The following is a 27,390-nucleotide window of genomic DNA, read 5'->3' as shown; positions in this document are numbered from 1 at the left end:
TCATTTGTGGCTTCTCTTGTCTGACTTTTAGGAGTGCCTTGGACAGGAGAGGCAATGGAGGAAAGGCATATACTGTAAGGTTGTTCCAGCTGAATGAGGCATTCACTTTCCATGCTCGTTTGTGGTAAGTCCTTGTGCAGAATCTCTGAAGCTGGTAGTTGTGAGGGGAGGCCAAAAGATCTATGTCTGGGCATCACCATTTCCTTGTTATCATGCTGCAGATTTGTGGATCTAGTTTCCACTCGTGAGGATCTATGAGGTCTCTGCTTAGTTCGTCTGCCAGAGCATTTGTTTTTCCTAGCAGGAATTGTGCTTGCAGGTGTACTTGGTAGGTCAATGCTGTGTTCCACAAAATCATGGCTCGTCTGCAGAGGGGTAGGAATGTGTGCCCCCCTGCTTGTTTATGTACCATATTAACTGTGGTGTTGTCCGTCTCGATCAGCAGTTGTCCTGGATGAAGTAGGTCCTTGAAGGCTGTCAGGGCATTCTGTACAGCTAGCATCTCTTTTTGATTGATGTGATGTCTTTGGCTTGGGGGCCATGTGCCCCGAATACATTTTCCTGCCATGGGGCCCCCCAGGCATAATCTGACGCATCTGTTAGTGTTTGCCTGGCTGTGGGTAAAGTGAATGGCTGTCCCTTCTTGTGGTGACAGGCCTGTGCCCACCATAGAAACTCCTGTTGCAGGCAGGGAATGAGTGAAATTAATGATTCCAGGCTGTGGCAATGTTGAGTCCAAACACTTTTTAGATACCATTGTAGTTTCCTCATATGCAGTCTTGCTTATGGAATTAGCAGAATGCAGGAGGCCATGTAGCCCAGAGCCTGCAGAATTTTTCTTGCAGTTAACTGGGTCTTTGTTGCCATGCTTTTGAAGTACGAAGTCAGTTGGCTTATCTCACGCCAGGCAAACAAAGGCATCTGGCAGTTGTATTTAAGCTTGCACCCAGGAATATTATCTCTTGAGAGGGTACTAGTTTTGATTTATTTTCGTTTACTGTGTACCCTAGGCAAATTAGTAATATTTTACAAACGCCAGATGCTTTAGTAGAATGTCTTTGGTCTCGGCTTGAATAAGGCAGTCGTCCAAGTAGGGATATATTTGAATTCCTCTTTGTCAGCAAAATGCAATTACTGGTGCCAGGCATTTTGTGAAGACCCTGGGCGCAGTAGATAAGCCAAAGGGCAGTGCAGAGAATTGGTAGTGCATTGAGCCAGCTATGAATCTGAGGTATTTTCTGCAAGACTGTCCAATTGGGACATGCAGGTATGCCTCTTTGAGGTCCAAAGTTACAAGCCAAACCTTCTTGCCCAGCATGGGCAGAAGCTGTTGCACAGTCAACATTTTGAATTTCGAAACGTCCAGAAAAGTATTTAGAATAGACAGGTTCAGAATTGGTCTCCATGCTTAGTCCTTACTTGGTACTAAGAAAAGTCTTGAGTAGAATCCTTGTCCCTGCTCTTGTGGCACTGGTTGAATGGCCCTCATGTCCATGAAAGATGAAACTTGTTTTTGTACCTCTGCCCATTGATTGTGTGGCAGGTCTGGCATACCTTTTGCCTTTGGAAGGATGTGAAAGTGGAACCTGTAGCCCTGAGAGACTATATTTAGGACCCATTTGAACTGGGTGATAGTGTGCCAATTTTGTGAAAAAACTGTTAGTTTTCCCCCTAAGGGTGCTGCCAAAAGATAAGTGCTTGGCATTGGCAGAGGGAAGTCATTGGGACTGTTTCCTATATGGCTGTGATTTGTCTTCTCCGCTTTTGCAGGTGAAGCACCCCATTGTTTGGACCTGTATGAGCCCTTGGGCTGTTGTCTGCCTCTAGGGCGTCTGTATCTGCCTTTTTGTGGCCTGTCTGACACGGGAAAAGACCAATTCTTAGGAGGCCAGTTCCTGCTAAATCTGGGTGGCTGTACCTGTAAGAAATCCGTCACTGTCTGCATAGATTTAGCTTTATCCTCCATTTTCTTCAACACCTCTTCTGCCTTAACACCAAACAAAGTATCATGCTGTAATGGAGCATCCAATAATTTTGCTTTAACATGATCAGGCAGAGACTGTTCCTTTAACCAAGCATGCCTTCTAATAACAGAACCTGTTATAGCGGCCCTGCAAGAGGCCTCCAGCGAATCATAAACACATTGCAAAGTATGTTTTCCCACTTGTTCAGCTGCATGCAATAAATCCTGCAATTCTTTGTTCTCAGAACATTCAGAATTTGTCAACATTTTCTGTTTTAACAGAATAAAGTATTGCTGATATTTAAGCATATGAAACTGACAATTTAAAGTCCTTACAACCAAGGTGTTAGAAGTGTAAACTTTCTTCCCCCATCTGTCCAGTGCCCTAGAATCTCTATCTGAGGGGGACAGGGTTTTTTGCAGTAGCAGCCTTGACCCCTTTGGGACCCTGTGAAATAGTTTCTGGGTCAGCAGCAGGGTTTTTGTATAGACATTTATGAGAATCTGGAACCCTGTAGTATCTATCTGGCTTAACAGATGCAGGAGGTAGACAGTTGGGAGACAGGCCGGACTCTGAAAATACATCATCTACAATGTCTAGGACAGGTGGAATAGCAAGAGGTCTGTGCTGAGGTAGTAGAAGAAAGTCTAGGAGCCTTTTCTTAGAATCGGAGTAATCTGTGCTCTCCCAGTGGAAATGCTCCCTCATGGTATGTAGGGTTTCCCCAAAAGAGTAATCCTCAGCAGAAGCTGAAGGAATAGATTCTTCAGCATCAGAATCCTCATAGGGAGGAACAGAGTATCCCTGTTCTGAAGAAGAGTCAGAGGAAATGGAAACCTGATCAAAGGAATCATACTCAGTATCTTGCCTAGGCCTCTTATCAGGAGGGGGATGGGAACCCCTGATCAAAGTAATTAGGTCTTCGTCCATTTTGAGCATCTGTTTCTTAGGCATGGAATTCTGTCCTGGAGAATGCTGTACTTGTTTGTCTTTAAAACTGCTCAGCGGCTCCGGACCCACCTGAGGGATTAGTTTCCGAAGGCCCAATACCTTGAGTATCCAGATGCCTAGCTGTCTCCACGTGGGAGTCTGAGGCAGCCTGTGGCTCTGAGGTAGCGGGTGTCAGGGGCTGCAAAAGCGCCTCACTGAGAACCGGCGACTGGCCTAGAAGAGGCTTTGTCATCTGTTTTGGACCTCGGATGCCTGTCCTTTTCTTTTTCCTTGCACTTTTTATGAATTCCGGTCGTCTGTTGTTTCGACGGCATTATATAGTTAAACCTTCGGCCAAAGTAATGAAAAGCAAAATCGTACAGATGCTTAATAGTGCGTTGGTTAAATCTAGCACAAAACCGACAACTAGCTACGTCATGGTCAGGGCCTAGGCAAGGAATACAGTAAGAATGGAAATCCTTATGAGGTATTTGCTTCCCACAAGAAATACAATTGTTAACTTTTTCTGACATCGGTCTGGAGAAGAAAAAAAAAAAAAAAAGTTTCCCCAACGGGGTACTTAACTTTATAGAAGACTTCGGATCTGAAATTCAATTTCGAAAATCTCAGGAGTCAGCAGACCGGCACTTGCAAACTGCTTTTGCTTCGAGGACCGCGTGGCAAGAAAGACGGAAGAAAATGGCGTTGGCTGCATCGTTTATACCCCTGGCGCACTGACGTCAGGGAAGAGGCGACAGTAACCAACGCCGGACCACGACTTTGGAATTCAGGCCGACTGGACTGTGCGTAGCCTGCCAGCAGGATAACCCAAGTGTAATGACTGCAACAGTGAAATACGATGAACATCTGCCGAAAAGGGGAAGGGGACCAAACTAGAAGGGGAGGAAAAAAAAAAAAAAAAAAGACAAAACTCTCTAGTGAAAAGAAAAGTTGAAACTAAATGACCTGAAGTGTACTCTAGAAGCAGAAATGTTTCTATATTGACTAACAAAACAAAATACTTCACAAAAACACTGAGTAGAACAGTGGCCTGGGGCAGTTTTAACTACTACAGGTCTGGAGATGGATCCTTAGGTGTCCAGCACTTGGAGATGGATCCTTAGGTGTCCAGCACTTGGAGATGGATCCTTAGGTGTCCAGCACTGAGTAAAGGGGAGGGGCAAGGTAGCATGGGAAAATTCCAGGTGCAAGAGTGAATACACAATGCTAGTGTTATTCCTACAGATGTGAAACTATGAAAACACTGGATCCATCAGCTTCCATATTCTACAGTCAGAGATACAAAAAAAAAAAAAAAAAAAAAAAAAACACTATAACACTCCCAGGAAATCGGCCAGGAAAAAGGCAACAATTTTGTAAAGTCCCGCTGGAAAGCTGCTCTCATGCCTGTACATTTAACAAAGAACACTTAAGTACAGTTTTGTACCCACCATAAATGTAGATGTTAGAGTGTTCACCCTGCTGCAGTCATCACACTTGAGTTATCCTGCTGTCAGGCGGTCCCACAGTCAGCCTGAATTCCAAAGTCTTCGTCTGGCGTCGGTTGCTGTCGCTTCTTCCCTGACGTCAGTGCGCCAGGGGTATACAAGAGGCATCCAACGTCATTTTCTTCAGTTTTTCTTGCCCCAGATGTCAGGTGCCCCCAAGAGGTATCGCATAGCTAGATAAAAATAAAACAATACCTTTAGGCACAAGCAAATACACCACAGAGGTTGTATAGGATAGAGTGGTATAGATAAGTTCAGCTAGTTCAGAGGGGATGGGGGTAGGGTAACCTGGACTGCAGCAGGGTGAACACTTGAACATCTACATTTATGGTAGGTACAAAACTGCACTATGTTCATCGTGTTACCCTGCTGCAGTCATCACATTTGGGTTGAATCCCAAATCTAAGGATGGGAGGTGGAGTTACAGCGTTAGAAGAAGCTAGTAGGCCCTGCAAAACTGCAGTGGCAAAACCAGCTCTAGTCTTAGAATATAGAGGTAAGTGATAGTGTTTGGTGAAGGTGTGCACTGAACTCCAGTTGCAGCTTCCAGAATATCCTTGGTTGGCACTCCCCTGAGAAAGGCTGCTGATGTAGCTGTAGCCCTGGTGGAGTGGGACCTAATGTTAGCAGGTACCGGTTTCCCATGATGCGTGTAACAGAAATGTATGCAATGCCCTATCCATTTAGAAATAGTCTAGCTTCTCCTTGTGATCCTGTAGCATAGCTGGTCAGATTTTCTGAAAGCCCTAGCTTTATCCAAGTAGTAACGCAATTGCCTGTGAATGTCCAAAGAGTGCAGGAGTCTTTCCCCTTTGTTCTGGGGATTTGGGAAAAAGGTGGGCAAATGAATGGTTTGGTTTAAGGCCACACTGGATACCACCTTTGGCATAAAGGAAGGCTTAGTTCGTAGAGAGACTCTGTCTTGATGAAAAATGAGGAAAGGCTCCACTGCCATTAGTGCCTGTAGCTCCGAGACTCTTCTAGCGGAGGTTATTGCTAGTAGAAGGGCAGTTTTCCATGAAAGAGATTTTAAATCAGCTGAAAAAGCTGGTTCAAAGGGCGGCAGTGTAAGCTTTTCCAGAACAAAGTTGAGATCCCAAGTAGGTGTTGGTGCTCTCCTTGGCGGTCTTATGTTCTTAGCCCCTCTGAGGTACTGCCTTAGCAGTGGATGCGAGAATAAAGGAGGATCAGTGTTGCAGTGAGCTGAAATTGCTGAGGTGTGGATCTTAATAGATGAAAAGGAAAGTCCTATGTGCAACATTTCAGTTAAATGTTGTAGAATCTGAGGAATGTTTAGATCAAGGGGATCTTGGCCTTTATCCTGGTTCCAGGCGCAAAATCTTTTCCATTTGTCTGAATAGGTTTTCCTGATACTGGGCCTCCAGAATGACATCCATAACAGCTTTGGATATAGTGGTGTTGGCTGGTTGTTTAGGTAATCTGCCATGCAGCCAGGTTTAAAGTCTTGAGCTGGCTGTGTAGAATCAGATTGTCTTGTTCCTTAGAATTGGATACAAATGCTGGCGTGGCCAGTCTGGTGCAATGAGTATCATTTGTGGTCTCTCTCATCTGACTTTCAGCAGTACCTTTGCTAGAACAGGCAGTGGAGGAAAGGCATACACTGTTAATGTTTTCCAACTGAATGAGAGGGCGTCCACTTTCCAAGCTTGTGGATGGAATGTCCTTGTGAAAAATTTTTGAAGTTGGTAGTTTTGGGGGCTTGCAAACAGATCTATGTCTGGGCGTACCCATTTTTGAGCCATCATTGCAAACACTTGTGGATCTAGTTTCCACTCGTGTGGATCCATGATGTTTCTGCTTAGGTAGTCTGCCAATGTGTTTTTCTTTCCTGGCAGGAATTGTGCTTGTAATTGAATCTGGTATAACAGTGCAGTGTTCCACAAGGTCACTGCTTGCCTGCATAGAGGGTAGGAATGTGTGACCCCTTGCTTGTTTATGTACCACATTACTGTGGTATTGTCCGTCTTTATTATTAGTTGTCCTGGGTGTAAGAGGTCCTTGAAAGCTGTTAAGGCATTCTGTACTGCTAGCATTTCTTTTTGGATTGATATGCAGATGCCTCTGATCTGTAGTCCATTTGTCCTGAATGCACTGTCCTGCCATGTGTGCTCCCCAGGCATAGTCCGATGCATCTGTTGTCATACTTTGCCTGGCTGTGGGTAAGGTGAAAGGCTGACCCTTGTTGAGGTGACATGCCTGTGCCCACCATAGAAACTCCTGTTGAAGGCAGGGAATGAGTGGTACCATTTTTTCCAAGCTGTGGCTGTGCCGAGTCCATATGCTTTTCAGGTACCATTGTAATTTCCTCATATGCAGTTTTGCAAATGGTATTAGTAGTATGCAAGATGCCATGAATCCCAAGGCCTGCAGAATTTTTCTTGCAGGGAGTTGGGTCTTTGTTGCCATTACTTTGAAATATTGAGTCAGCTGTTGTTCTGGCGTGAGATAAGCCATCCGGGCCATTGTATTCAAGCTGGCACCCAGGAATATTATGTTCTGTGTGGGCACTAATTTTGATTTATTTTCGTTTACTGTGTACCCTAGGCAACTTAGAAGGTGTTTGACAAATGCCAGATGCTTTAAAAGAATGTCCTTGCTTTCCGCTTGAATAAGGCAGTCGTCCAGGTATGGGTATATTTGAATTCCTCTTTGCCTGCAGTATGCAATTACTTACTGGTGCCAGGCATTTTGTGAAGACCCTGGGCGCAGCAGATAAGCCAAAGGGCAGTGCAGAGAATTGATAATGCGTTGAACCTGCAATGAAGCGGAGGTATCTTCTGCAATTTTGTCTGATAGGGACATGCAGGTATGCCTCCTTGAGGTCCAATGTTACTAGCCATGCATTCTTGCCCAGCATTGGAAGAAGCTGCTGTAGTGTTAGCATCTTGAATTTTGGTACTTGCAGATAGGTATTCAGAATTGAAAGATCCAGAATGGGTCTCCATGCTTTGTCCTTTCTTGGGACTAGGAAGAGTCTTGAGTAAAATCCTTGTCCTTGCTCCTGTGTAGGTACCTGTTAAATGGCTCTCGTGTCCATGAGAGCTGTAATTTGTTTTTGTGCCTCTGCCCATTGATTTGGTGGCAGGTTTGGCATTCCTTTTATCCTTGGTAAGGATATGAAAGTGGAATCTGTATCCTTGAGAGACAATGTTTAGGACCCATTTGTCTTTTGTGATGATCTGCCAGTTGTCTGCAAAGAAAAGGCTAATTTTCCTCCCAAGGGAGCTGCCAGGAGAGATTTGCTTAGTAGTTTGAGGATAGAGTCATTGTGTTTGTCTTCTGCTAGCCTGGGGCCTGTCTTCTCCTCCTTTCTGGGTAGCAGTACCCCATTGGTGAGGTTTGTAAGGGCCTTGTGACTGACCTCTGCCCCTTGGGCGTCTGTATTTTCCTCTCTGTGATCTGTCAGAAGCTGGAAAGGACCAGTTTTTCGTTGGCCAATTTCTGCTGAAACGAGGGGGTTTGTACCTGCAAAAAATCCTTGACCGGCTGCATAGACTTTGCCTTATCCTCCATTTTCTTTAAAACCTCTTCTGCTTTGACACCAAATACATCCTGTTGTAAAGGTGCATCCAATAATTTTGCTTTAACATGATCAGGAAGGGTTTGTTCTTTTAACCAAGCATGTCTATGTATGATAGAGCCAGTAACAGCTGCTCTACAGGAAGCTTCCAATGAATCAAATCCACATTGTAAAGTATGTTTGCCCACCTGTTCAGCTGCATGCAACAGATCCTGCATTTCCTTGAATTCAGACTGTTCAGAATGTGTGCTAATTTTTTGTTTTAATTGAGACATTAGGAATTGTTGATATTTCAGCATGTGAAACTGACAATTTAATGCTCTCATAGTCAGAGTTGCTGAGGTGTATATTTTCTTTCCCCATCTATCTAGGGCTCTGGAATCCCTTTCAGAGGGCACAGGATTTTTAGCCATAGAAGCTTTAGCTCCCTTAGGACCCTGGGAAATTGTTTCTGGGTCAGCCACAGGGCTTTTATAAAGGAATTTGTGAGAGTCAGGTACTCTGTAGTATCTGTCTGGTTTGGCTGGAGCAGGAGGTAGAGAGTCTGGATTTAGACTAGACTCCAAGTAAACATCATCCACAATATCTAAAACTGGAGGGATAGCAAGAGGTCTGTGCTGGGGTAGTAAAAGAAACTCGGAGCCTTTTCTTAGAATCAGAGTAGTCCTGGCCTTCCCAGTAGAAATGCTCCCTCATGGTATGCAAAGTTTCCCCAAAGGAGTAGTCTTCAGGGGGAGATGCTGAGGGAATAGAGTCTTCAGCATCAGAGTCTTCATAAGGTGGAAAAGTGTAATTCCGTTCCTCAGAAGAATCTGAGAAAACTGAAACCTGGTCAGAGGAAGCATAATCCTCCTCTTGTCTTGTTCTTTTATCAGGAGGGGGATGGGGATGGGAACCCCTGATTAGGGTAATCAAGTCTTCAGCCATCTTAAGCATCCGTTTCTTAGGCATGGAGCCTTGAACTGTAGACTGATGTACAGTCTTCTTTGGTTTTAAAGGAGTTTTAAGCTTAGCATAAGATTTAATGGTGAGTGTAGTCGGTCTGAAGACACCTCCTGCAACCGAAGGTGTTTCCACTACACCGGGATCTACTTCTGCGTTTTTTATGCATGCCGGTCGTCGGCTGCTCCGACGGCATGATACAATTAAATTTCCTACCAAAGTAGTGTCGTGCAAAGTCAAAACAGCGTTTGATAGTTCGTTCATTAAACCTAGCACAAAACCGACAACCTGTGACGTCGTGGTCTGGGCCTAGGCAAGGAATACAATAGGAATGGAAGTCCTAATGAGGTATTTGCTTCCCGCAAGAAATGAAATTGTTAACTTTTTCTGACATCGGACTGAGGCAAGAAAAGGTTCCCCAATGGGTACTTAGCTTTATTGAAGACTTCGGACTGAAATTCGAATCGAAAGTCTCAGGTGTCGGCCAACCGGCATGTGTGAACTGCTTCGGGCACCAAGAAAGACTGGAGAAAATGGTGTCTGATGCCTCTTGTATACCCCTGGCGCACTGACGTCAGGGAAGAAGTGTCAGCAACCGACGGCAGACCAAGACTTTGGAATTCAGGCCGACTGCGGGACCGCCTGAAGGCAGGATAACCCAAGTGTGATGACTGCAGCAGGGTAACATCAACTAAGAATACCAACAGCAAAAAAAAAAAAAAAAAAAAAAAACACATTTAAGTATGCTGCTACAGTATAGCCCTGCACCTAAAACTTAAAACTGTAATGCTTACTGAAACAAGGATAACAAAGACGACACGGTGCAAACAACCTCTATGAACAATTAATCTCTAACAAGGTTTACAGATAAGCATCTAGCAGCAGTCCCTTTACAGTGTTTGCAAGAAGTCTGCATGACTCTTATGTAGAAAATTTTTATCAAACCCTTTGGAACATTTGTTTTGGCACTTGTTCTGAAAAGGTAAGAAAGCCAGAAAGAGCTAGCCACCAGCTAGTAGCCGTTAATTCTTACAAGCTATAACTAAAGCTCCTACTGACATCTCAGAAGCCTTTTCTCACACTTTTAATTTGCCAATTAGGGGGATGAGGGGGGTTGGCATAATGGTTAAGCTGTTTAAACCAGTTTTGTGTCTGTAAGGTAAAGACAAACACCTGGCAAAAACGAACACATCCACACCATGTCAGGTTAGTCTTGTACAATGCCTTATGCAGCAAGTAACATTTGCTCTTCATAAATCTACCTTGGTACATTTAAGGGGAGACGTGGCTTGCCGTCACACAAGCCTTGCCAGCATATGCACTGCGATCGTCTGCCTGGCTCTCTACCATCCAGCTCCACTTTTTGTCTCAACATGGGGCAGATCAGACACCATACAAGAGTTTTTTTTTTTTTTTTTTTTAAAATATATACATCAACCAATCAGAAGACCTGAAAATGTAACCCCGCCTGGTTCAAAAGTTTTAAGCACAGATTATCCTGTCAAACACATACTAAGTCGTCCGTTCTTGCCCTGAACTAATTAAATGAAGGCACTGTGGTTAATATTTGAGCAGAAGAGAGGGCAGCAGCCATAACATAGCAATGCTACAAAGGAGGGTGCTTGAGCTCTGTCATGAAACAGACAAAGCTAAAATCAAATGAAAAACAGTAAAAATTATACAGCAAAATTAAGACCTTGTGCCTGTTACAAGGATGACATCATGACAAAGGATCTGACTGTCTGTGACTATCCAGACTGTCAAAACTCGGTGCTGTGGAAAGTGGGGGAGTGGTGACAGGACTGGACAGGAAAAATCAAATAAATAACTGATGAATAATTTTCAAGACTTTTTTTCTCCATTTCTTTCCAGCTTACTTGGTATAGGTAATGCACAGCCTACATACCTGCTGCTGTAGCCTGGTGGGACAGACTACAAGATGACAGAGCAAATGATGAAGAGTACCATGCTGAAAGACCACAGTCAGATAACTGCACTACAGCACTTTCTGTATGCATTTCTGAAAGCTGGTAAAAGACCTCAAGAAAGCGGGTTGAGATGAGAAGACTCTCGTCTACAAAGCGAAACACTAATGGTTATTAACACTTCCATTACCCACAATGACTCAACGGGCAACGTTTGTTCTACATATTAAGGTCTCTTTGTTGAACTGCTTACTACACATCTGATTAAACTTGAGACTATTAAAAAGGAATAATGACAAATGTGTGCCAACTTTATCAGCAACATTCACTAAATGCTGCCAATTTAAAAACTCTGAAGTAAAATGATACAACCCACTCACCTGCAAACAGAGTTCTTCCAGTTAAAAGCTCTGCAAAAATGCATCCTGCTGCCCACATGTCAATGGCTTTGGTGTAGTTATTAGGAGACAGTAACAAACGGGGAGATCTGTACCATTTGGTGACCAAACCTTCAGAGAGGTGACCCTAAAGCAATAAAACATGACATTTACAAAACAAATCATCCTCCATAAAACCTCAAGAACCCCCCCCCACTGTTTATTATGCTTTACTTGATCTTAGTTTGCTTTAATATTCTGGTGTTACATTGCGCTTCTACCAAAATTATAGCAAAGCCAACCAAATGCTCCATTTTATCCTTCAAAAAGGGCATCAGCTGGTGAGGAAGACGACGTGGAATTAGTTGAAGGTTGCGGAGAATGGATGAGCATTTTTGACCTCTCACACATGCATGTAAAATGCCATAAGACCAACAAGGAGTTTCTCCCATATGCATCACAAGGCCCCCTGCAGTGAGACTTTTGTGGGATGCCTCATCCAGGACATTGGCCATGTCAAGTGTAAAATAAATTTAAACATTTAATGGCAAGATTGCTGCCATAGTTGCTGCTTGTAACAAAGGAGACAAATATACCATTCTGGATACATCGGACTATGCAGAATTGAGTGTGTGTGTTACCGGCAATGAATAAAACCGCACCCAATCTAAGCGCTAAAGAAAAAGCTACAAGAAGCAAGAACCTCATCTGGAAATCATGCTGTACTTTAGTTTCTGGTAGTGGCTGGGGGTTATGATGATAAAATACTGTTGCACATTAGGGCCATACACACTACGAAAAGAAAGAATTCCTTGAACTCATTCAACAGTTTAAAACAGCTGGCTCCTTACTGCAATTCTGACACTTGTAACAGTCCCAAAATTACAAAAAATAAAAAATTTAAGGGAGAACTGTGAAGCATGAAAACCATTGTATTTCCTTTAAATATCTTTTTTTGGCAGAGGAGCAAGTCTACTTGCACCCCCCCCCCAACTTACACATACCAAACACCAGAGACAGTTGTACTTCTCAGACAAAGAATAGTTAAAAGGTGTAACATCAGAGCCAGATCATTTTCACACAGTTTAGTCACACTGCTCCAGGACTCGCTTAATAATCACAGAATTCTAAACAGTTATCAAAGTACTTTTTAAAGTGCACTTAATGTAACAGTACCCATCTAAAGAGGCCACTGTAAGAGTGCTCACAAGTGGGGTCGCTTCTAACAGAGTCCTCAGACCCAATTTTCTAATCAGTCAAATGGACAATTACATAAAACAAAAAAGTCACCCGCACTGCAATTTAAGAAACCATTACAAGCAACGACACCATCTTTGGTTCTTCCCGATGAGAAAAGTTCTCCAAATGTTCACCAAGACAAGATAAATAACATTACTGTAGATAGGAGAACATAAACTGCCACACTGTGATCCAGATATCACCAGCCTCCTCTGTGAAGTTTGAAAAATGAGGACACATCACAACTGTTAAATTAGTAAAATCGCTCCAAATTTTTACTTGAATCTGCAGCAAGAATTGTGCATAGGTGCGCACACAACTAGAGTCCTCCCCCCCCCCCCAAGGACTACTACTATGGCTAATATCCTCACATAGCTGTACTACCTTTTTCTGGGACGGCTTGGCAGAACAGTATTTTTTTTTAAACATTTCTGCAGAATTCTCTGCTCATTCAAGATTGTAGACAGTATCCCCTACAATGATTCAGTGTTGTAAAACCCATCCGGCTATAAAACTGGGCTACCTAGCCTGCAAGGCTTTACAAACGTGCATGTTTTTCGACAATGAAGCCTTGGATGCACCTCAGAGTGAGACACCAAGTAAGAAGCAGAAGTGAAGTAGTCCACCTGTAGGTGTGCTACATAAATGCTCTGCTGCATTTATCATAGTAAAAAACACAGTACAGCATACCCCCCATTTATTTACGGCATTTTTATGCTGACAGGCAGCCCATGCTTTCCTTTACAGAAGGACACACAAAATAAATTAGACCACTGTGAGAAGAGATCTGATAGCAGGAACAAAAACTTCATGGCAAGCTGACAACATCAACTCCACTCCCACAGCACTACCTATTCAGAGTAGAAGAAACCAATTTGAGATGGAAAAACTAAAAGCAAAAAAGCAAAAAATAGGGAAGTAAAGCAACATTCTTCTGGCAAATGCAGCTCAAAATTTCAGTATTATGCAGATAGCCTGCGATTTAAATGTACTTAGAGATGCAAACATAATACTTCGATAATGTCACTTTGGATGCAATGCTCTTGGATTATGTCCTTTCTTGGGCACTACCCCCCCCCTACAAATCAAGATAATAAAGTACCTACACTCCCAGGGCATGCATTCCCGCACCCCACCCCCAACACTCTTTCAGCATCCAAGAAGCACTATTTATCCAGACAAAAACAATGTCCGCTATTGTGAGACTGTGCGCATAGGTGCAAGCTTCTGTGACCCCATGATGTTTAAATGGCATGTTGTATTGCTTAAAAATATTTCCTGTGACAGAAAATATTACCCGATAACCACTTCCAGCTACACCAGGCAGCACTTTTTTTTTTTTTACTCTTTAGTCCTCAGATAACAGAAACACAAAAGAAAACAGTTACCATAATATTCCACCTCTGTTGTCCATTTTCATTCTTCCTCAACCTGTGGTCTATGATCAGACTCTGCCACTTTTATATAGCTTAGGATCAGACTTTCATGCTCCTACCTTACCCATAATGTCCCTGTCCTCCAAATTACCTCACACTGAGTTTGTTGCAGCTGTATAAGCAAATACATAACATTATTGAAAGAGAACTATCCTTAGACAGCAGATACAACCAGCAGCTCAAAAGGAACAGTGGTTCCTAGAACACCTCTGCAACTCTTCCCAGAAGGGACAGGGGGGATGGAAGGGGGACAGGCAGAGGAATAATGAAAATAGACAACACAGATGGAATGTTACAGTCAGTACACAACTTCTTTATCTGATGTTGTCATTTTCATTTGTTCCTCAACCTGTGGGACACAGCTACCCCGCGTGGCCCTCATGGAAGGATATTGCAAAGCATTGCAGACCCAAAAGCAGCCCTACCTCTAGGCACAATATCTAAATTGTAGTATGTTGACAAAGGTATGGGAGTTCAAAGTAGTAGCAGCTGCACAAATGCCCTCTATCAGAACTCTGAACCAGAAGGCTTAAGATGTAGACACAGATCTAGTAGAATGAGCTCTAACACAACCAAGTAGAGGTATTCCTTTAGCAAAATACACGAGAGAAATGCAGTCTGTGATCCATTTAGATCAAGTGAGTTTGGATACTGGCCTTCCCCTTCTAACACTGCAGAAGACGACAAAAACTAGATCAGTTTTTCTGAACAATTTTGTTCTGTCCAAATAAAAGCGCAGCTATCTATGAACGTCTAGTAAGTGAGTGTATTCTCCCTCATTCTGAAACTTAGGGAAGAAAACTGGAAAGTTAAGGAGTTGATTGATATTGTTTTCACAGGCAACTTTGGGTAAAAAAGGAAGGATTAGTACGCAAGATCACTATCTTTGTGAAAAATTAAGTAGGCAGACATGATGGCCACTACAAAGGCAGTTTTTTCCAGGACAGGAATTTCAAGTCTATTTTGGCTGAAGGTTTGAAAGGAAGTAGTAACATCATGGTTGGGTCTCAAGGGGGGAGTGGGGTCCTTTATAGGTGGTCCAAGTAAAATGGTACCCCTGAGAAAAGTCTTGTACTATTTAGATGATGCTAGAGAAGATGAATTGTCTTCAATGAGATAATTTGAGATGGCTGCCAGCGGCACCCTAACAGTAGAAAAACTTGCCCCACTTAGAAAGACTGAAGCAAGAAAATCCAAAACTGCAGGAATAGGAGCTGTAAAAGGAGCCAACTGTTTTTGGCGAGCCCATATCGAAAATCGCTTCTATTTACTTATGAGAAGATATTAAAAAATGTTGAACTGGTGAAGAAAGCCTGGTATCTCTAGCCATCACTGGAATTAGAGAAACCAAGTGGCTAATTTCAATCCTGGGAGATCTGGGTGAACCTGTCCTGATGGTTGGGAAAGAAGATTTGGATGTGGTTTCAGCATTCATTAAGGACATACCAAGACCAAAGGAAGGCGACCAAATCTGTAGAGCCCAGAAGGGAGCAATGAGGATCACTTTGCTCCTTGACATCTGGGCTTTCTGAATAAAATCTGGGTACAAGGGGTACGGGAGGGTAAGCATACATAGTCTAAGGGCCAAATATGGACTAGAGCACCTCTGGTCGACTGTCCTCGAGAAGGGAATCAGGGCAAAGAACCTGCTTCACTTGTTGAGGGGTGACGTAGAGAGACTGCAGCAAGACTGACCACATCTGTGAAGATCGTGTTTGCCAATGAATAACTTTAAGAGATCACTCATGAGGCATCAGAATAACTCTGCTGAGCCTGTTCACCAGAATGTTGGATTTCCCCAGAATGTGTGCTGCAATCAGGAAGCGTTTGGAAGAGGTCACCCACTGCCAAACCCTCACTGCTTCTCAGCATTAAGTAGTAAGATGTGGTTCCTTCCCATTTGTTGCTGTACCACACTACAGCTATATTAAAATCAGTCTGTACTGCAATATTTCCCAAAGGTAAAAGACTATGAAATGCTTGCAACGCTAGAAGCACCACTCTCATCTCTAGGTCACAGATATGCAAATTGGTCTCTTGTGTCGATCACATGCCTTGGACCATGCGACCTAGGTAATGCCCCCCCCCCCCAAGCTGGGAAGTGTCTGCGATAAACATCGCATGGGGGGTGGGGTGAAAGAACAAAGGGTCATCCTTGCTCAACTTCTTCTGACTGGAGCCACAACAGAAGCGAGTCTTTGTACATGGGCGACAACCCGATAGGGCAAGTCCACAGGTAGAAGTGTACGGACCACTGGACCACCACAGTCCACTGAAGTATTCTCATGCGTAAGTGAGCTGTTAGAATAGAGGTTATTGTGGCGCAGCCATCGAACCTAATGCTCAGAGGACTAGACTTGCTGGGGGTACTGGAATGGCTAGAATTTGTCTTGTATGTGATCTTAAAATGTAAACCCTGTCTGGAACGAGGTAGACTAGACAACCAGCTGTGTCTAGACAAGTTCCTATAAAGTCTAACAGTACGGGTTGTAGCTGAAATTTCTGCATGTTGATTGTGATGCCCAAGATGGCAGCTAACTGTAGTAGATAGTCCCTGGCTTGAAACAGTACATGCCTGGTCGGTGCGATCAGGAGCTGGTCATCTAGATAAGGAAACACACTGAATCCATGCAGCCTCAAGTGAGCTGCTGCTACTACCACCATGCATTTCGTAAACACCTTGGGAGCTGTGTCGAGACCAAAGGGAAGTACTCTAAACTGATTATGACTGGCCCCCAGCCAGAAGGGGAGAAACTTTCTGAAGCACCTTCATTTTGATATGACAGTACTTGTCCAAAAGGTCAATGGAGCACATGCAGTTATCCTTTCGTAACAGAGGTAGAACGGACATTATCGAGACCACCCACAACTTCATACTGTCTACCAATTTGTTTAGAAGGGTTGGGTCCAAGACTGCCCACAGGTCCCCTGTCTTTTTTGACACCAAAAAGAACCTTGAGTAAATTCCTGACTAACTTAAGTCTGGTGGAACCTCCTGGATGACTTCTCCCTCCCTCCGATTGGGTGGAACATCAGGGAGAGTTTTGCTTGATTTTGGATTCTGGAAAAATGAAATGGAATATCCCCTGGATATAATCCTTTGCACCCAACAATCGTTTGTGATGGCTACCCAGGCATCTGGGTGCAAGGATAAGCACCCCCCCCCCCACGACTGCCTCCAGAGAGGGACAGCCGTGGCAACCTCTCAGGAGCACTGAAAGGATCTATAAGAGAAGGAATTTCGTGACTGATTTTGCAAACCCCTCTGATGAGAGGGACAGTGTCTACCATTATAGTTAGTTCCCTCTGTGATTCCTGAAGAGGGCCTAGAGACGTTTTGAACCACAATTTCTTACCACCATGCTAGGTCCAGGAGAACGGTCTTTGTGGGATAGAAAAACAGCTTCTGGAAGTAAACAAGGTCTTTCCCATCAGTCCTCACTACAGGAGTGTTTCTCTTTAACAGTGGGAACAGACGACAAGGAACATTGATGGACGCCTTGAAAGGTTCCTCGAAGTCAAAGAGCTGCATCTAGGCATGACACCTTATAGCAATGCCTAAACCTACCACCCCTGAGGTACCCTCTGCAGCATGCGAGATTATCCTTGTGGACACAGAGATGGACTGTAGGTGGCCAATCTGGAGGAAAAGGTTTTCTGCTCCTCTGCATACATGGACCTTGGGACAGAAAGTACAGTTGTGAACACTTACCATAAATGTAGATGTTAGAGTGTATTCACTGTTGCAGTCATCACATTTGGGTTACCTGCTTGCAGTAGCCCTCAGTCGGCCTGATTATCAAAGTCTTGGGTCCTGCAACAGATGCGGTCATCTTCCATGACATCAGGTTGTCAGGGGTATAAAGCATGCAGCCGACGCCATTACATCAGTTTTTCCTTGCCCCAGATGTCAGGTGCCCCCATAATGAGACGCAATTATATACAAGGTTACACCTCCAACAAAAAAGTAAATACACCAAAAAGCTTTAAGCATAGCAAACAAGAACAGAGGTATAGTCAATAGAAGTCTAGCACTCCAGGAACCTTGTTGTTTCTACTTGTGTAGTGTAGGTGCCAGCTTTTGTGACTACTGTTATGCCTTGTTAAAATCTGTCAGCTAGAGTGCATACCCCAGGGGCAACAGCTGCAAACCTTCTTCCTCTTAGCCCACCCCCACCCCTTTCATGGTTGATAATTTGTTGTATGTTAAGGTATTTAGCCCCTCTCAATAGTCATAGCCTCCAGTCCCTCCTCCTCAATACTTGTTCTTCACTAAACACCAAACAGAGGTGCAAAGTCTCCATCTGCTTTTATCTTTAGCTACATTGTGTGCAGCAAACAATGAACAAAGGGGAATACAAATATAAAAGAGAAGAAAAGCTGCCACTGCAGACTAGCAAGCAGCATACAACTTCTACCTGTGGTGTACTCCTACACACAGTTTTTCTTGGAGAAACCTTCCAGTCCTTTAATAAGGGTGTTTGTATGTTTACCTTATTTCCTTGGCTGTCCTTTGATAATTAGCTAGGTTAGCAGGGTGCCTTGGATTCTCCCCTGCTACTTTAAATTCCAATTGATGGTCTCCCTCCATTCTCCCACCCCCAAGTGATTGCTCAGGTACAACACACCAAAGGTTTTAAAAACCCTGGATGCCATATTTGCTCTAATTGCATCTGAAAGCCCTCCAGGTGTAGCATCTCTAGTAAGTGTCCCTGGACTAGCTGACAGAGCTTAGCTAAAACTATCTGGAAAGTGCAGCCCTGCTCCGTTCGCCCCCCCCCCCAATCCACAACAATATCATTAACTTTATACCTATCCATACAACCACACCCCATCACTTCCTCCCAAATCCCCCAACCCTCCACCTCCTGTTCTTATACCACCTCCCATCTCAGTAGAGGCCTGTGAATCTGAAGTAGTGGGTATCAGGGGCTGTGAAAGTGCCAGAGTAACAGTAAACCGGCGACTAGCTTAGGAGAAGCGTAGTTGGCAGCTTTGGATGTATGCGGTCTGTCTTTATCTTTGCGTTTTTTCAGAATGTCGGTAGTCGGTTGGCTTACTGAAACCGCATCTGGATAACTGAATGAGTACCAAAATATTTAGAAGCATAAATATACCAACCACAAATAGTACATTGTTTAAATAAGGCACAACTGACAGTGAGGTACGTTGTGGTCAGGGCCTAGGCAAAGAACACAGTACAAATGAACACAGTACAAATGAAAAACTTAAGAGCTATTTGCTTTCCACAATAAATACAATTATTGACTTACTGACATTGGTTTACAGCAAGAAAAAGTTTCCCCAATGGGGTACTTAGCTTAGTTGAAGATTTTGGTTCTGAAACTCAAAAACGAAAATTTCTGGAGTCGGCCAACCGGCACTTGCGAACTGCTTCTGCTTCGGGCACCGCATGGCAAGAAAGACTGAAGTAATGGCGTCGGCTGCATGCTTTATACCCCTGACATCATGGAAGAGAGCGCATCCGACAAAGGACTCAAGACTTAATCAGGCCGACTGAGGGCTACTGCAAGCAGATAACCAAAAATGTGATGACTGCAACAGTGAAACATGAAGAACATCTAGAGAATTCCTTAATTAAGTCCTTCTGTAGTCTGGTGAAGTGTGCCAGGTAATTTAGCGATCGCAATACAAAAGATGCTGAATAGTACATCCGCAGCCACTAGGGATGCACAAGCCAGTGCATTTCTTTGTGCCGGTCCCAAGCCCGGGTAAACGGGGAGGGTTGCGTCAGGAAGGGCACCCGGCGTAAAATTGTGCCACATCATATATGCAGAAAACTGTACAGAAATTCATACTGTTCGGTCGAGGCCCGGGTTAACAACGACTGCCACCAGTACTGTTGGCAGAAATTGGGTCACTGTTGGCCGAAGGAGGAGAAGAGGTGGAAGGCATGCCTGAAGGCAGGTAAAGGCTAGGACTGTGATAGTGAGGGTCGGAACTTTGAATGTTGGCAGTATGACTGGTATAGGGAGGGTGCTAGCTGATATGATGAACCAAAGGACAGTTGGTATATTATGTGTGCAAGAGTCCAGATGGAAGGGGAGCAAGGCTAGGTGCATCAGAGGCAGTTTCAAATTGTTTTATCATGGTGTGGATGGGAGGAGAAATGGTGAAGGCATTATCTTGCAGGAACAGTATGCTAAGAGTGTTTTGGAGGTGAAAAGAGTGTCGGATAGAGTGAAGTTTATGAAGCTGGAAATTGATGGTGTAATGATGAATGTTAGTGCATATGCTCCACAAGTTGGGTGCGCGATGGATGAGAAAGAAACATTTTGGAGCGAGCTGGATGAAGTGGTGATGACTGTACCCAAGGGGGAGAGACTGGTGATTGGAGCAGATTTCAATGGGCATGTTAGTGAAGGGAACAGAGGGGATGAGAAAGTGATGGGTAGGTATGGTGTTAAGCAAAGGAATGCAGAAGGTCAATACGTATTTTAACAAGAGAGAGAAGCATAGGGTGACAAACAAGAGTGGAGAAAGATGCACACAGGTGGATTATATCTTATGCAGAAGGGCCAATCTGAAGGAGATTGGAGACTGTAAAGTGGTGGCAGGGGGAAAGTGTAGTTAGGCAGCATAGGATGGTGGTTTGTAGGATGACATTGGTGATCAAGAAGAGCAGGATGAGTGTGAGGGCAACACCAAGGATCAAATGGTGGAAATTGAAAAAGGATAATTGTGAGGTGATGTTCAGGGAAGAGTTAAGACAGGCACTGGGTGGCAGTGAAGAGTTACCAAATAGCTGGGTAACTACAGCAGAGCTAGTAAGAGAGATGGCTAGAAGGGTGCTTGGTGTGACATCTGGAAAGAGGAAGGAGGACAAGGAGACCTGGTGGTGGAATGAAGAAGTACAGGAGAGTATACAGAGAAAGAGGTTGGCCAAGAAGAAGTGGGATTGTCAAAGAGATGAAGAAAGTAGACAAGAGTATAAGGAGATGAGGTACATGGCAAAGAGAGAGGTGGCGAAGGATAAGGCATATGAAGAGTTGTATAAAATGTTGGACACTAAGGAGGGAGAAAAGAACCTGTACCGATTGGCTAGACAGAGGGACTGAGCTAGTAAAGATGTGCAGCAGGTAAGGGTGATAAAGGATAATGAGGGAAATGTACTCACAAGCGAGGAGAGTGTGTTGAGCAGATGGAAAGAGTACTTTGAGGGGTTGATGAATGAAGAGAATGAGAGGGAGAGAAGGTTGAATGATGAGCAGATAGTGAATCATGAAGTGCAGTGGATGAGCAAGGATAGCTATGAAGAGGATGAAGAACGGAAAGACTGCTGGTCCAGATGACATACCCGTGGAAGCACGGAGGTGTTTAGGTTCAATGGCAGAGGATTTTTTTAACTAGATTGTTTAATGAAATCTTGAAAAGTGAGAGGATGCCTGAGGAATGGAGAAAAACTGCTTTGGTACCGATTTTTAAGAATAAGGGTAAAGTGCAGAGCTGTAGTAACTACACAGGGATTAAACTGATCAGTCACAGCATGAAGTTACGGGAAAGAGTAGTGGAAGCTAGGTTAAGAAGGGAGGTGATGATTAGTGATCAGCAGTATGGTTTCATGCCAGGAAAGAGCACTACAGATGCAATGTTTGCTCAGAGTGTTTATGGAGAAGTACAGAGAAGCTCAGAAGGAGTTGCATTGTGTCTTTGTGGATTTGGAGAAAGCATATGACAGGGTGCCTAGAGAGGAGTTCTGGTATTGTATGAGGAAGTTGGGAGTGTCAGAGAAGTATGTAAGAGTGGTACAGGATATGTACGAGGGTAGTGGGACAGAGGTGAGGTCTGCGGTGGGAGTGACGGATGCGTTTAAGGTGGAGGTGGGATTACATCAAGGATCAGCTCTGAGCGCTTTCTTATTTGCAATGGTGATGGACAGGTTGACAGACCAGATCAGACAGGAGTCCCCGTGGACTATGATGTTTGCAGATGACATTGTGATCTGTAGTGAGAGTAGGGAACAGGTGGAGGAGACCCTGGAGAGGTGGAGATATGCTCTAGAGAGAAGAGGAATGAAGGTCAACAGGACTAAGACAGAATATGTGTGTGTGTGAATGAGAGGGAGGACAGAGGAATGGTGAGGATGCAAGGAGTAGAGGTGGCGAAGGTGAATGAGTTTAAGTACTTGGGATCAACAGTTCAGAGTAATGGTGAGTGTGGAAGAGAGGTGAAGAAGAGAGTACAGGCAGGATGGAGTGGGTGGAGAAGAGTGTCAGGAGTGATTTGTGACAGACAAGTACCAGGGAGAGTGAAAGGGAAGGTCTACAAGAGGGTAGTGAGACCAGCTATGTTATACGGGTTGGAGACCGTGGCTTTGACCATAAGGCAGGAGTCAGAGCTTGATGTGGCAGAGTTGAAGATGTTAAGATTTGCACTGGGTGTGATGAGGATGGACAGGATTAGGAATAAGTATTTTAGAGGGTCAGCCCAGGTTGGAAGGTTTGGAGACAAAGCCAGAGAGGCAAGATTACATTGGTTTAGACATATGCTGAGGAGGGGTGCAGAGTATATTGGGAAAAAGATGCCAAGGATGAAGCTGACAGGAAAAGAGGAAGGCCTAAGATAAGGTTTATGGATGTGGGGAGAGAGGACATGCAGGCGGTTGGTGTGACAGAGCAAGATGCAGAGGACAGGAAGAAATGGAAACAGTTGATCTGCTGTGGCGACCCCTAACGGGAGCAGCCAAAAGAAGAAGACTACGACATCCGCTTCCTGAATCTGTCCAAAGCCTTAGACTCCCTGTTAGGGGGATGGACACAGTTCTGTTCGGCCAGATCATTTTTAGTGGCTGCTGCAACAACCATGACATCTACAGAGGAACCCATGGTCCAGTTTTGCCTATCGGATAGGGCTTTAAGGATCTCATCAGCTCTCTTTGAAATGGGCTCTACAGTGTCCAGCTCCATCCATGCCCTGTGGGAGGGGACAGAAGATTTAGACGGGCCACACCTGAAGGCCTCCAAAAAACAGACTCCTCCGAGGAAGGGCTTTGGGTATACCAACCACCTCTCTGGCACAGGGCTTCAAGGATGTTTCCAAAGGAGACTACATCCAGTGGAGATCTTGGGGACCCTTCCCCCTCATCGAAGTACACGTCTTGTCAGGGATTCCAGAAGGGAATCCAGGTGCCTCTTCTTGCACAGTCTTTCAAGGTACCTCCTCAGTGGGATGTGCCAGGGAGGTGTCAGAAGAGATGGACCGCTCCACACAGGGAGCTGCTCGGTGGCTCTTAGGGTCTGGCTGTCCCCAAAGTGAAGGGTGAGCAGGCTCAGGCACAGAAGTCAGAGCAGGAATGTGATCCGAAGGAGGTACAGTCCAGGTAGTTCTCAGCCGAGAGAAAGCCCTCTCTACTACTTCAAATGCAGAAGGAACCAAAGAAGCCAAAGGCAATCTCTCCAGAACAGAGGTTCTAGGAGCAGACAACTAACCCCTCATGGATCCCCTGCACAAATGGGGGAGGGGGGAGTCTGAGCCAAACTGTCATGCACAGAGGCGCCAAGGGAAAGCGACAGCTCTGAAAGATTCTGAGTCGAGGACATTCCCTCGGATCATATGCCAATGTTTCAGCTGAGATCTAATCATGCTCCAAGAAGGTTGGAGCCGATCGGATCAGGGATGCTGTCGGAGCAGAGGAGGGAAAGACCATCAGATCAAAAGTGTTGACTGAGTACCTCGAGATCTGAGGGCTCTGAAATGGGAGGTTGGATCGGAGAATCAAAGGCACAAAGGTAGGATGGTTCACAGATCCAGCGGAGGAACACAGCAGACAAAACTCCTTTCTGTAGCTGCATCCTAAGGAATCTCATCACCCTGTCCACCTCCTCTTCAGAAAGGCTCTGAGAAGACCTGATGGAGAATGACACTGAAGGAGGTCTTGACGACTTCTTCAGTGCTACTTGGAGAAAGGGAGACCTCATAACGGGAGATATGACCTCCAGGGAGGGGCTAGGGGTTCAGCACAGAAGAGGTGACAGGGGATTGTTTTCTGTACTTCCTGGGTTCCTAGTGCTATCTTGTAGGTGTTTGAAGCCCTGATTCTCAAGATGAACCAGCAACAGAAGCAGACTGAGGAAGAAGTCCCTTAAAAATAAGTTGATTTCAGTGTTCCACCAGAGTACAGAGTATATTTTTTTGAACCCAACCGGCTTGTCAGGTTCATCAAACATAGTTTGATTTTACTACAAAACAAAAAGGTTTTAAGAGGGGGGGGGGGGGACAAAACTCCTTAAGAAGCAAACAAAAAACTACCAATGATGTAGGGGAAAGAAATACCCAATGGTATAAATGTATCTGAACACCTGACGGAGAACTCTGAAAATAATAATCTGCAAGGAAGGTGACAGGCTACAAAGATCTAGAAAATAAGAATAAAATTTGATTTAAATAACTCACAACCCACAAGGAGATCCAAGAGACAAAATACAAGCTTGCTAGAAATGTGGCAGAGATCAATGGTAATTTGGAGGACAGGGGAATTATGGGTAAGGGAGGAGCTTGAGAGTCAGATCCTATGCTATAAAAAAGCGGCTGAGTTGGATCAGAGGTTCTAATCCAAACCCACAAATTGAGGAATGAATGAAAATGACATCGTTTTTTGACATAAAACAAGATATCCCAAGCTGGAACATCTTTTTAACCAACAACTTAACACTTACAACAAAGGTCTTGCTAACCTTGGAGATCAGTTAACACTCCAGTACCTTGACTCACATACAAGCTGAGAATAGCCAAATAAATTTCAGTGAGAAATAACAATGCCTGGGCTTTATGCCAGGGTGTAGAGACATGTATTTTTTCTTTTCCTATCAATATCTTCTCAGGGCTCCCTCCCGCTCCCGGCGGTCATGTATTTTTTATGTTCCTATCAATAGCCTCTTAGGGCTCCCTCCCACTCCTGGCTATCAAAAAAGGTCTGAAGGGCTTGGCATCCAAACCTGTCTTTTTAGTCATCTCAGCTAAAGCCAATGTTCTGGGCATATGGAAGGTGCCCTAAAACTCTGGAAGCTGGCCAGCTGTTATACCTTATGCAGAATTCAACCCATGCAGCTTTGGCTTACTGCAGCAGTGATCAGTATGAAGAACATTTCCCAAAAAGAGGATTTGCCTTGACTACGTCAAATGACACTTTTGGAGGTTGGAGGAGGATACTCCTACATCACGGATACAGTGCATGGTGAACTCCAAAGCACTATCTCCTGTACGACTGAGCCCTGAATGAGGCAGTCATCCAGATAAAAGTAAATGTGAAAGCTCTTTACCCCTTAAAAAGCAATTACTGAAGCCTGACCCAAAGTGTAGCAGTACAGGCAAAAAGGCAAGGTCCTATTTGAATCTTAGGAGCTGCCTGCCCCTTTCTTTTACAGGGATGTGCAGGCAGGTAGCCCTTAGACTCAACATCACCAAATGGCCTTGTGGAAAAATCAGGGGCAAAGAGTTTTGTAATGACAACATTCTGAACTTTTCAACTGAAAAGGGGTTTCCAGGGCCCTTTTTTATCTTGCACTGGGTGCTGGTCCCTCCTTTGGCACAAGAAGAGAAAATATTTTCCATTTTGCTACATACACTTTTTTGTATTAGGTCTTCTAATCTAGACTCTGGAAGGGGGGAGGGGGGTGCACTGTCAGAAGGTTCACATGTTGTGGCAACAGGAAAGGTTTCACTCTTGCCATCTGCAGAAGGTGCGAGAACCAATCCTAAAGGTGCAATCAGAATAATTTCAGGCTGCCAAAGTCAAATCTGTTATCATTGCACCAAGACCAAAGGAAACATGCAGCAAACTTTCTAGACTCCTGAAAAACATTATCTGCAAAGTTCACTCTTATACATACCTTATGCGAGTAATGTGGATCCATTATACGTGCCAGTCCAAAATCACCTATTTTTAGCACCAGGTCTTCAGTGTTTATAAATAAATTAGCTGGTTTCAAATCTCTATGCAGGACATTAGCTGAATGAATATACTTAAGTCCACGCAGCAACTGGTACATGAAGAGCCTGGCATGCTCCTCTAACAAGGGACCCTGCTCAAGAAGCTTTGCCAGATCAGTCTCCATATACTCCTGTACTATATAAACACAGTTTAGTTCAGTAAGCGATCCAACGTCATCATTTAAAATGCTTCCATTTGGACCAAGAATCTCAAAAACTTTTACAATATTGTCGTGATCAAGTCGTCGGATGATTTTGATTTCACGTAAGGCATGTTTAACACTCTGTGGGTCAGTTAGGACGATCTTCTTCACAGCCACCTTTTTGTCACAGTCATTATCTACAGCAGAAAAAACAAGGCCATTACCACCATAGCCCAGTGGTTTTAAGTCCATGTATCGGGAACCCAAATCAAAGCCATGAATATTATTAAGACTCTCAAACTTCTCTGCCATTCTGGAAAGTGTTGGGTTGTTGGTTTTCATAAACCACTGTCAATTTTGTGTTAAAACTGAAAAACCTTTCAATAAATTCTAAATGGAAGAGCTTTCACAAAAAGCAAATGATTTGGTTTAAATAGTGAGATCTTGCCTCTTTCTTCCCAAGAAGTGCCAGTCAGGCCAGCTGTTCCCCCATAAATATTAAAGATTAGCAGCTGTGTAAAACAAATTAGCTTTTTGATGTATAAATGGCAGTTCGCTCATACTTCAAAAAAGGTAAAACATTTCCACAAACATAAGAAATAAGGACTAATGGAATGAACGGACAAATTCTGAAGCCAACCCCAGGGTGTTATAACATTTAACGACGGTTTTAATAAATACGGGTATAACAGGCTTCTTTTAGCATCCTTCTCACAGTGCAGATACATTCAGTGTAAGACTGGTCCTGAGCAGTGCCATCCTGTATTAACGAGCACCAGATCAAGCTTTTTATTTCGGATAGCAAACAGTAACTTGAGGCAGCTTTTTCCTTTCAGAAGGAAATTTACTTTAATGATCAGGTGGCTCCAGCTCACCACAGTCACAATCAAAGCTGTCATCCATTTTATCCTAAGCAAACCTGAAATAAGAGAAACAACTGTTAGTGTTTAATGCAAACCAGTCACCCAAAAAGGGACAGGGGAAAAATATACAAAATGACTGCAGGAGGAAGGAAAAAAACACACACAACAAACATAGTAAAAATATTTCTTAGACTTTCTACACACAAAATGATATATAAAATTAGTCCATTTCAGATGATCAAGCAGCTTTGCAGAAACCCACAACGTCTAACCAAAACATCGACACTTCAAAAATATCTAAGTGTGGAGGTAGAGGATTGCCAGAGATCACCATGCAGCAGGAAAAGGGTTCTGAACATTCTCAGCTGTAGTACAACCTCAGAATTGGCACATTTAGCTAGCATCGAGGGGCAGAAGGGGTCTTGCCCTCCCAGCAAAAAATGTGTCAAGTTTTGGGGTTGACATTCTGCCCATGGCCACTCAGTTATTTGAACTATACATATGCACACACACCCAAAAAGACTTGTATGAAAATTACACTGCAGAGCTTCCTGATGTAGCCACACTTTTTTT

The 27,390-nt window shown here is 44.0% G+C and overlaps 1 protein-coding gene across 1 annotated transcript in view; it reads right to left on the bottom strand.

Moving 5' to 3' along the window:
* The window catches only part of MAPK6 (mitogen-activated protein kinase 6), a gene marked incomplete in the record, with an annotated part of 137,240 nt that extends 110,371 nt beyond the window's left edge, over positions 1 to 26,869 (bottom strand). Inside the window, 2 exon segments of the mRNA XM_044078818.1 lie at positions 11,191 to 11,335; positions 25,712 to 26,869. Of these exon segments, the coding sequence (XP_043934753.1) occupies positions 11,191 to 11,335; positions 25,712 to 26,296 (730 nt within the window).
* Positions 26,870 to 27,390: the final 521 nt, after the last annotated feature.

Source organism: Protopterus annectens, chromosome 7.part1 (genome assembly GCF_019279795.1).
Source record: "Protopterus annectens isolate FY-2018-M chromosome 7.part1, PAN1.0, whole genome shotgun sequence".
Taxonomy (NCBI): Eukaryota; Metazoa; Chordata; order Ceratodontiformes; family Protopteridae; genus Protopterus; species Protopterus annectens.
This window is presented reverse-complemented; position numbering and strand designations above follow the sequence as displayed.